General features: G+C 32.7%; 2 protein-coding genes across 2 annotated transcripts; both read left to right on the plus strand.

Moving 5' to 3' along the window:
• Nucleotides 1-8,193: 8,193 nt before the first annotated feature.
• On the plus strand, nt 8,194-8,592 carry LOC140183533 (glutathione S-transferase T3-like). Its single transcript, XM_072231979.1, has one exon. It carries the CDS (start codon nt 8,194-8,196, stop codon nt 8,590-8,592), a length of 399 nt encoding a protein of 132 aa, XP_072088080.1.
• Nucleotides 8,593-9,419: 827 nt separating this feature from the next.
• Nucleotides 9,420-11,427, plus strand: LOC140183534 (uncharacterized). Its single transcript, XM_072231980.1, has 2 exons — nt 9,420-10,561; nt 11,388-11,427. The coding sequence occupies exons 1-2, from the start codon at nt 9,420-9,422 to the stop codon at nt 11,425-11,427; spliced, it is 1,182 nt and encodes a 393-aa protein (XP_072088081.1).
• Nucleotides 11,428-11,772: the final 345 nt, after the last annotated feature.

Here is an 11,772-nt window from a genome sequence, read left to right on the forward strand (position 1 = left end):
TTTTCCGATTGGTTCAAGCGTCAGGTGAATCTTGGTATCATTAATCCATTTACATATTCAAATGGTGTCATGTTGTTCGTATCCCAAGCTGATAAAACATGTAATTTGTTCGCTGCCAGGTTCCATTGGGAAGCATCATGCACCCGAACGAATTGCAGTGGCTTGCATTTGGGCCCAATGTTCAAGTTAGAAGCTATACATCTTACAACGTAAATGGATTTAAGTTTACAACCCTCTCGAGAGAGAGGAAGGGTTGAAAACCCAAAATGGTGGGGTGTATGTCACTTCTGACACTAGGAGTTATGCAAGCAAGCGCGACAATAATGTTGCTGTTGGTAGCGTCTCGTATTACGAAAAACTAGTGGACATCATTGAGTTAAATTACAGCGGTCAATTCACAGTCGTCTTGTTTAGATGTATCTGGGCAAGCACCACCTCTGGCAGAGGCATAAAACAAGACTCTTTGGGGGCACACAGTGGTTAATTTCTCTCATCTAATTTATACCGATGATCGAAAAGATGACTAACCATACATTCTTGCATCCGAGGCTCGCCTGTATACTATGTGAATGATGACGCTGATAAAGAATGGAGTGTGGTAGTTTTGAAATGGGTGAAGACATAGGACAATGTCAGTTCGAACTTTCTCCCAAACCTATTCTGATTGGGTTATCTGAGTTTGACGTCGAAGGTTTGTCATTGAGATGGGACGACGATTTAGAAGAACCAACCATTGATGCCATCGATAATTGAAAAGAGGCTACCTATATATAGATGTATCTAGAAACTAATTTAGGACATGTGCACTATTATTCTATGTATAGTCCTGTTGAGGGTTATAAACTAGCATATAATAGAAATTAGAACATGGACACACTTGATGTATATTGCTCATTAATTACAATTGTTTCCCCTGAAGAATTTGATTTTATTAACATATTTTGTCTTCAAATTATTTAATGTAGTAACATGTTAGTATATTATAATTGATGTTATATATTGACTGACATGATCGGAGTTACCAGGAAAACTGGAAGAGAGGGACCTCTTTCTTTGTGCCTCTAGCATCTTGTTTTGCAATGCAATGGAAGAGGCCTCCCCGTTTTCTTCGCTGGAGCATGCAACATCATTCGAAGAGACCTGTGGTTCAACACATTGCCAATTCAGTCATGGCTGGATACATTTTCAGCACACAGGCACATAGGCGATGCTATTATTATTGCGCATAGAGATATTAGGACGGTACGTTGTCATATGTCTACTCGTAAAAATGGTGTTTTACTATATTTCAATCTGCCATAGTCAATCCAGATGTTTTATTGTCTATAATCAAAAGGCACTTTCGAAAAGGCCTTACATATTTGAAACCCTGAACATTGCAGGGATTACTCCAATTTGCAACAAAGTACCGCAAGAAATTCGGCTTTGGGTTTGTAACTAGCACAAACCTATTTCTTTCGCAACAAATACTAGAGGAGGTGCAGATAAAATTTGGATTTTTTTTTTATTTGTTTAGCCATCTAGTTAGGTGCAATTGTTTAACTCAATGGTGATATGGCCAGTTACTAACCTTTATTTTGTCAAATGAGGTACTGAATGGGTAAGTAAATAAATATATGTATGTTCCTAGAATAAATGTTGAATAATTGACTCTCAAATCTGAGCAGACACGAGAGCATGTTACATGTAAATTGTTATTTTGTCCAACAAAATCATAGCAATTTAAGTTAGTATACCTCAAGTCTTTCCCTTTTCCTCCTAGTTTGTTCTTTTTTTTTTCTTTTTACTTCCTAACTGATGAATTGGAAGAAGAAAGTTCGAAACCAAGAACAGGATGTGGATGTAATTTAGTAAGTTAATTTTCTTCATTGAATCTTGCAATAAGCATGATTTGTACACTGAAACATGATGATGGATTTTTCAGATTATTAATTGTAGCAGTACTGTATTAGTGTCATATTTTCTTGTTTCAGTTGAAACATTGTTAGTGCATCTTGTTAGTGCAATGAACGTGATTGAATTTTATAAATATGTGGAATTCTAGCTCTTGTTGACTGTATTTAGTTGCTGAAAGCCTAATAGCAGACCATGGAATAAGATCTTTACAATGGTTGTTCACCGATTTTAACCCCAAAAGCTTGTTTTTAAGGAATGGATTTTAATTTGCCAGTTAACACTTGTTACTGCTTCATTTGTATAGCATACTTTTTAATTTAAATTTAAATTTTAATTTCTTTTTTAGTGTGGGATTCTATATTTATATTAAGGTTTATTTGGTATTAATTAGTTACCATGGTGTCCATTTGGCATGTTCTTAAGCTGATATGAAGCATGAAATATTACTGAAGTATCTAAAAAGTGCCTCTGATTAGTGTTGTTGATGACTTTTAGCTACCAATTACTGCACCGTTTTATCTGGAACTTCTTTAAATTTGTGCAGGCACGCTATGAGAATAGTCTGAATGTTGAACTTGAAATTGCGTCTCAGGAGGAATTCACTCTTATAGAAAGAGGTCTTACAAAACTTTGGGAACGTAAGCCAAACCAGCAGTTTATAACATGGAGTTTAATCATGTTTGTTTTTTGTAAAATTTGTAATTCTAAGAACTTGATTGCGTATGGTGTATCCGTTAGGTTTAGCTCGGGAAAAGATTCAAGAAATTCCGAAAGAGACAGGCAAGATAGTTCAAGATTCAGTGCTCGAAGAAGACGTTGTGCCAGATAGTTCTGATGAGGTTGTCTCTAAAGGACACAAACCTTCCATCCTAACCTTTGACCTCAATAAAACTCCAGGGAAAAATGATATCTGTTGAGTCAAGTTTTTATCATTAGTATGACTTGTCTTATGAAATATTGGGACTTAATTGAATAAATTGACTGTTTGTATTTTTTTCTTTGGATGTTGAATTTGATGAAGTAGCAATAAATTTAGAGGAGATTAATCTCAAATTAGTATATATCTCTTGAATTAATTTATATTGTGACTTGTTCGATTAATGGTTCGTACGAATGCAAGCCTTTTATATTACCGATTTGTCATATATATACGTATTTAAAGTATTACAAATATAAATGTATAAACTCAGCTGGTGAAACTGCTTAATGAACTACATTCTATAATCATGACTATCATATTGACAAAATGACATGAATTAATTAATAGACATGAATTGATTAATTAAGATCTATAATTACACACTGCATTCATAACCTAAAATTTCGAAATTGTTTAATTTATCCCATTGATTTACTAATTTATTTTAACCCAAATTAATGCGCTCATCTTAATTTATAATTAGTAAATATTATTATATTATAACTGTAAAAAATATTAATATTACCGTTACAATTATTATTATTATTATTATTAATTAGAAATCTTTTTATTTTTTTTAAATTTACCTTCAAGTAATTTAAAAATACAATAATATCCAACAGTAAATATATATTTTTAAAATGAATCTTAGAAATTGAATTTTGATACAATTTTTGACAACCATGATTATATAAATAAGATATTATTATACATAAAAATAGGTGATTTTTCGTTAAGTATATAATTTTTTATGATTTTTTTTGTCTTAACAACGAATAATATTTTTAAAAAATCATAAAATAATATATACTTAACAAAAAATAACCAAAATTTAAGAAGAATAATATCTCACTTTTCTAATCATACTTACAAAAAATTGTATCAAAATTCAATCTCTGATGTATTTTTTGAGAAATACATATTTAATGTTAATTTTTTTTGTAAAATTATCTAACATTAAATATGTATTTCTCAAATAATACATTAGACATTGAATTTTGATACAATTTTTGGCAAACATAAATAAAAAAATTAGATATTATTATCCAGAAAAATTTGGTGATTATTCGTCGAGTATATATTTTTTGTAATTTTTTATTAACAACTAATAATACTTTTAAAAAATTACAAAAAAATACTTAAACAAAAATTACCAAGTTTTAAGAATAATAATATTTTATTTTTTTAATTATACTTGTGAAAAATTACATTAAAATTTAATCTCTAAGACATTTTTTAAAAATATATATTTATTATTGAATATTTTTGTTGTATTTTTAAATTATTTAAAAGCATTTATAATTCGGAGACGTTTCTTATATTTTTATGATAATACCTTAATATTAGACCGGTTTAACTTATTTATAATAGTGGCTTAAGTATATATTTTCTGTTACTCGGCTGCTTCATTTTTCAAATCAGAGAAGCTACCGCCACTACCATAATCCTTATTCTTCCTCTACTACTAAACCATTCATATTGTCGAACCCCTTGAAATCTTGCTTTGTCCTGGTTTTTCTCCTCCACGTCTGTCTCTGCGGCGAGCCAGCATCCCGAAGCTCGGTAGTTCTTCTCTCATCCTCAATCCAGTCATTCAATTGCGGGTAAGCACCACTGGACTCGTGTGCTCAATTGCTTATTTAGTGTTTGAAAAAAAGGCCAATAATAAGTTTAAAGTTGACATGCAAGTTTCTCCTAATGTTGTTAGCTGAGTTAATTTGTTAATGGGGAGTGGAATTTGTTGATGAAGAGCATGATTTCGTTAACGGTGAATTCTGAGTTGGGGTTTAATTTTCTATTTGATTGCGCTTTTAATATTCTCAATGGTATATTTAAATCTTGTTGCTGATAATGGTTGCCTGTGAATGACGCGCATGCATGTCTCAATTCATGTAGAATTAATTCCCAATAAGTTATTCATTAGTTTCGTTAAATAGAGAACAAACAAAGGCTAGTTGAAAAAAAATAATTACACTAATCATATTACACGTTAATTTGGCTTGCAATGTAAATTGAAGGGTACAGGACATCTTCTCTCGTCAATAGCTCAACTGTCAACCCTATTTACAAAGAAAGAACCATATATCTCTTAGAAATAGATTTTATCAAATAAATGTATTTCATTTGAACTCAATGAGGTAGGTAGTAGATAGAACTAGTACCGTGTATGAAGCTTAGTAGAAGATATCACACAAACAAGCAAGGACTCAACACTTGGCTATCCTTCTCTAGTCCAAATTAACTCAGTTAAACTAATATCCTAGTTTCTTCATTCAAGATCATGCTAGGGATTACTGGTGCGGTATTTTATAACCCACAAACTAATCGATAAGTGCATCGGGTCGTACCAAGTAATACCTTACGTGAGTAAGGGTCGATCTCACGAGAATTGATGGATCAAGCAACAATGATTGATTGATTGGCTTAGTTAAGCAAGTAGAAAAGGATTTTGAGATATTCAAAAGATTTAAATTTAAAAATATCAAAAGGCAGGTACGCAAGTAAATAAGTTGAAAATAAAATAAAATATTGGTCTGGAGAGACAGTTAAGGCTTCAGAGTTATCTATTTTTCCGGATTAACTTTTTTTACTAACTATTTTAATCATGTAGGATTTAATTTATGGCAAACTATATGTGACTAGACCCTAATTCCTTAGACCTTTCTAGTCTTCTCTAAAATTCATCAACAGCCAATTCCTTGGTCAATTAATTCCAATTAGAAGCTACATGATCAAATTCCAGTTTATATGCCACAAAAATTCTAATTATCCAAAAATAAGGGAATTATATGTCACGTATCCCGTTAAATCCAAATAATTAAAATTTATGAGAATATGTTTTCAATCTGTTGTTCAAGTAAAGAGCTTTTCCAAGTTTTACAAGAACTAAAATAGAAAGAGGGTCATACTTCCGTTCCACCCAAATTCATAAAATAAAGAGCAAAAACAATTCTTAAATTATAAATCCATGTATAAATTAAAATAGAAAAATCAATAAAATCAATCCATACAAATAGACAGAGCTCCTAACCTTAACAATGAAGGATTAGTTGCTCATGGTTCAGAGAAGAAAACTAAGATTGTAAATTGGAATGGAATAATGTTCTCCAGGAAAGGAAAGTTTCTCCCTTTTATATCTAATCCTAATAATTTAAAATCTAATTTCAAAAATTAAAATTAAAAATAATAATATCTTTTTCTAAAAATAAGATTTGAATTTAAATTTGAATTAATTAACAAGTCATTCAATTGATGGGTGGGGGCCACTTGTTTTGTCCATTCTGCAGCTTCTAATCTGTGTTTTCTGGGTTAGAAACTGGGTCAAAATAGCCCAGAAATCACCCCCAGCATTTTTCTGCATTTTCTACCCGTGGCGCATGTCACGCATACGCGTCAGTCACACGTACGCGTCGATGGCCTTTTTCGCAAGTCACGCTGACGCGTCGGTCATGCGCACGCGTCGATGAGCAAACCTTCAAATCACGCGTACGCGTCAGTCACGCGCACACGTCGCCATGGAAAGCTCCAAATCACGCGTACGCGTCAGTCACGCGTATGCGTCGCTCCTCGCTGCCATCTCTTTTGATTCTTGTGCTGCAGAACCTCCATCAAATTCTGCCAAATGCTACCTAAAATAAACAAAATTGCAAAAGACTCAAAGTAGCATTCATATTGGCTAAAAGATAATTAATTCTTTTTTAAACTCAACAAATTAGATACAAATTCAATAGAAAAAAATAGGAAAGATGCTCATGTATCAATTACCCTAATTAGTATGTAAGTGTCCCTTCCTCGACAGTAGTATAACTTTTCATAGTTAGCAACCAAAAAGTCATTAAACTTGATGGAACCCCTTAGCAATCTTATCAATCTTTGATTAAATTGATTATCTATAAAAATCTATGTTTGGCTCTAATCAAATTCCATCAACTAATAGTGTTTCGAGTAAACTGCAGAATTTTATATTCACAACTCCTACTTCAACCGAAAACACCACACCAGATATGAATCTATCCCCTACTATTATTTATTTTACATAATTGCTAATTTCAAGCAATAAGACTGTTATAGGTTCTAAGTGGATTTTGCTATCAAAAGGGACCGTTTAGGCAACATTATTATATACAAAGCAAAACTTATTGTCAAAGACTTCTTTACAGATTGAAGGGGTTCATTAGAGCATCTCCAATGGAGAAGCCCTGCTACTATTTAGTCAGAAAAAGAAGAAATTGAACCGTTGGAGAGAATTAACGTGAAGTCCTTCACGTTTTTCAAGAGGAGAGAGAGAAGAGGGAGTCCCTCTGAATGGGGACTCCCATAGAGTAATAAACAATTGCCATTTGGCATTAAAATAAATAATAAATAATTATATAAAATATTAATTAATTAAATAATTATATTATATAATTAAATAATTATATTATATAATTAAATAATAATTAATTTAATAATAAATGTAATGACTAATTAAATTAAATATTGATAATTTTATTTAATTAATAATTTATATTAAATAATTAACAAATAATTAATTAAGTAATTAAATTATAATTAATTTACTAATAATTATAATAATTAAATAAATTAAATAATGAAATATTAATTTAATTAATAATTTATATTAATTATTTATATCATAATTAATATTAAATATTATTTATATTTATATTATTATATTAATTTAGCCGTTGTAAAAATAGCCGTTAGAAACTAGTCGTTACTATGTTACCGTTATTATTAATAAATTAATATTTTGTTACTCTATATATACCACTTAGATACACTTGTATTCTCACACTCTCTACAACTCTTCTTCATCTTCTTCTAAGTTCACAAAATCATCATTCTGCTACTATTATTTTTTGTTCGAAAAAATGGATCCAAACCAACTCAACTCTTTCTTCAATTACTTACAAAACTTTCCTCAAATTCCAAATACCCAACAATCTCAAACCTCAAACTCTCAAGTTCCAAATCAAAACTTCATACTACCAAATACATTTCAAAATCCAAATCCACAAAATCTCTCTAATTTCAATTTTCAAACTCCTTATAATAATCAATTTCCTATATTCCAACCACAAAATCAAAATTCACAAACACCCCATTTACCATTTTCATCCATATTTAACCCTTCTATCGGAAATGTTACTCCAACTTCCTTGCCGTTTCCAACTCAATTTAGTGCATCAAGACATAACTCATCTGGTGTTGGTGGCTCTTCTAACCCATCCTCTCAGACTCCTATACAATCTAGTCCAAATTCGCAATATTCAGATTTTGCCAACCCTCATGGATTAGATGCTATCGACCTCAATGATGATATTGAAGATCGGAGGCAAGATAGTATTCAACACTGACATTGGAAAGAGGATGAGATGTTGATCAGTGCATGGTTAAATATTTCAACTGACCCTGTAGTTGGTACCGATCAAAAGGGGGAAACATTTTGGAGTCGAATTCATAGCTACTGTGTAGAATTTTGCACCGACATGACAAGGGGGGTAGTTGCATGTAAGAAACGATGGTATAAGATCAACAAGGCTGTTGCACAATTTGCTGGTTGCTACGATCAAGCTAGTCGAAACATAAGGAGTGGTTCGAACGCTGATGATATAAAGGAGTTGGCTTATAAACTTTATTCCACAAATTATGGTCAAAAGTTCACTTTTGAGAGGCATTGGAACATGCTTCGATTGGAGCAAAAATGGAGAAGCCAACTACCTACACAGAGTGGCGGCTCAAAGAGAACCAAGGTTAGTGCAACTAGAGCATAATCATCCTCATCAAACCCAGAAACACCGTTGGCTGACGAACCCGGTGTGGACTCTCCCGTTCGCCCACAAGGATCAAAGAAGAGCAAGCGAAGAGGTAAGGGAAAAGCACAGATGTCTGAAGATTTTAGCGAAAGAAAATCATCGGTTGTCAAAAAATTATCTCTCATGGAAGATATTAAGAATGTTAGAGAAAAGGAACTAATGGAAAGGGAAAAAGAAAGAGAAGAGGAGAAGGAACATAGAGCAAAGATGATGGCAATCAAAGAGAATGAGATACAAATTCAAGCGGCAATGAAAGAACAAGAATTACAAACTCAGAGGTATATTAAAGAAATGGAGATAAAAGCAAAAGAAAGGGAAATGGATATGCAAATACTTAATGCTGACACGTCTACAATGAGTGAGAAACGACGAGCTCTTCATGAGATTGCATGTGAGAAAATAATGGCCAAGTGGTTTACTTAATGGTTCCTTGTATTCGTAGAGTTATGTAGTATGTTCTTATTTATTTATTGCGTATTACTGGTATGTGATGTAGTTTGTTTTATTTATTTCTGATGTAAGATTTGAAATTAGTCAATATTATTGTGTCGTTGTTGTTCATTAAAGTGACCGTTGCAAAACTAGCCGTTAATTAGCCGTTGCAAAACTAGCCGTTAAGTAGCCGTTAAGAAAAACTAGCCGTTGCAAAACTAGCCGTTGCAAAACTAGCCGTTAAGGTACTTATTGCAGACACACTTATAAATATCAACTATCAATGGCTCCACAACTCCACTTCAACTCTTGTTTCTCACATCGACAAAGAACTAAAAATTACATTTCTCCATATGGCTAGAAATTTTGATGATATGTTCAATGAGGCTTTGTATGGCAAAAGAAGACGGCAAGATAACACACTCATAGATAATTGGATCGATGAGTATTTACTCGAAGATTCAGAAGAAGAAGATATCGATAGAAGCCCTATCCCAATTCCTCGTAGATGGATCAACAGAGATCGAGAAGCAGGACATGATCGCCTTTTCCAAGATTACTTTGCAGATGAACCGGTGTATAATGCTGACATTTTCCGACGGAGATTTCGAATGAGAAGAGATGTGTTCCTTCGGATAGTAGACGCTCTCTCAAACGTCTATCCGTATTTCCAACAGAGGGTTGATGCAACTGGAAGAAGAGGCTTGTCGCCACTTCAGAAATGTACCGCTGCGATACGGATGTTAGCATATGGCGTTGCAGCTGATGCTGTTGATGATTATGTGCGCATAGGCGAGAGCACTACAATCGAATGCTTGGAAAAATTTGTTGAAGGTGTCATTTCCGTGTTCCAGGATGAATACTTGCGAAAACCTAATCCAAATGACGTACAACGCCTGCTACAAATGGCGGAAGGTCGTGGCTTCCCTGGCATGTTGGGTAGCATTGACTGCATGCATTGGCAATGGAAAAATTGTCCAAAGGCATGGAAAGGTATGTACATGAGTGGTTATCGTGGGGTTGCAACCATAGTACTTGAGGTTGTAGCATCTTCAGACCTTTGGATATGGCATGCATTCTTTGGAGTTTCTGGTTCAAATAATGATATCAACGTGTTAGATCGTTCTCCAGTGTTTGATGATATTCTAAACGACCGTGCTCCGGAGGTAAATTATACAATTAATGGTAATAATTATACAATGGGATACTATTTAGCAGATGGTATTTATCCTGAATGGGCCACATTTGTCAAATCAATCTCAAAGCCACAAGGTGAGAAACGCAAGTTATTTGCACAATACCAAGAAGGGCAAAGAAAAGATGTGGAACGAGCATTCGGAGTGTTGCAAGCACGCTTTGCAATTATACGTGGTCCAGCTCGTTTTTGGGAAAAGAAAAAGCTTGCCAACATAATGAGAGCTTGTATTATATTGCATAATATGATTGTTGAGGATGAAAGAGACAGCTATGCAGGAAATTTTGCTCAAGGCTTAGAGTATGATGATGTTGAAAATGGCTTATCACAACCTCAGCTGGGAGAGGAAGATTTTGCACCATACCATCAATTTCTCCAAAGAAATGCCCAACTTCGAAATAGGCAGCAGCATAGACAATTGAAGGAGGACTTGATTGAACACATATGGCAATTTCACAATGCTTGTCGTCAACTATAGAGTTTAATTATGTTTTTCTTTGTATTAAGTAATTTTACAAATTAGTGTAACCCCGAATTCATCTATTGTGTATTATTGTTATATATGAATCTATTTAATATTAATATATTTTAATAGTGAATTATTTTTAAATTTAAATATTTAAATTTTATTATTAAAAAAAATTAATTACATTAATTACAAGTTTTTTAATTAATTAATTAAGTGGGACCACAACAGGGACTAAAGTTAGTTCCTCCTAATGGAGAAGAGAGAGATGCTTTGAGTTCCTATTTACTGTTTATGACGCAAAAGCTGATGTGGAGTTACTTTTTATGACAGGTGGGCCATAAACAGGAACTGGGATGAGTTCCCTACTGGAGATGGTCTTATGACCAAATTTATAGTCTAGTTCTGAGGTCTACAAATGTAACAAGCTCCAAGAACTTGGTTCAATACATTGATTGCAACTATGTTCAAATTTAATTTTATTATAACTAAATATGATATTTTTTAAATGTTAAATATGCTACTCCTAAGTCTCAAATTTCAAATTAATATCCAATAGTGCAGAATATTATGATGATTCTAGACACTATCGAAAAGTTATGAATATTTTAATGATTAACTTTTTTAGACCCAACTTTGATTTTTTTTTTTTGTTAATAGAGTCTCTCAATTCATGTACTCTCCTATCATTGATCATTGAAGGACAGTAAAACGCCTATCGAGAAATGTCACAGATTTTATACCACATGAAATTGGTTTTATTTTGTTTCACTTTTCGATGATATCTTTACTTTATTTTTATTTTTATTTATTATTTTGAGTTTTAGATCATTGCATTTACTGTTCCTTTCATTTCAATTATTAACTGATTTTTAACTTAACCAAGCTGAATAAAGACGACTTCCTATAATTTTTTCATATAAGATTGTTACTTCATTATAATTCATCTATATTTGAGCATGGAATGAATTATTGGATTGTGAATTGCACACGCTATATATTATTCTCACTAGTGTAAAACCCGGGCTACGCCCGGGCCAAACAC

This window comes from Arachis hypogaea, chromosome 3 (genome assembly GCF_003086295.3).
Source record: "Arachis hypogaea cultivar Tifrunner chromosome 3, arahy.Tifrunner.gnm2.J5K5, whole genome shotgun sequence".
Lineage (NCBI taxonomy): Eukaryota > Viridiplantae > Streptophyta > Magnoliopsida > Fabales > Fabaceae > Arachis > Arachis hypogaea.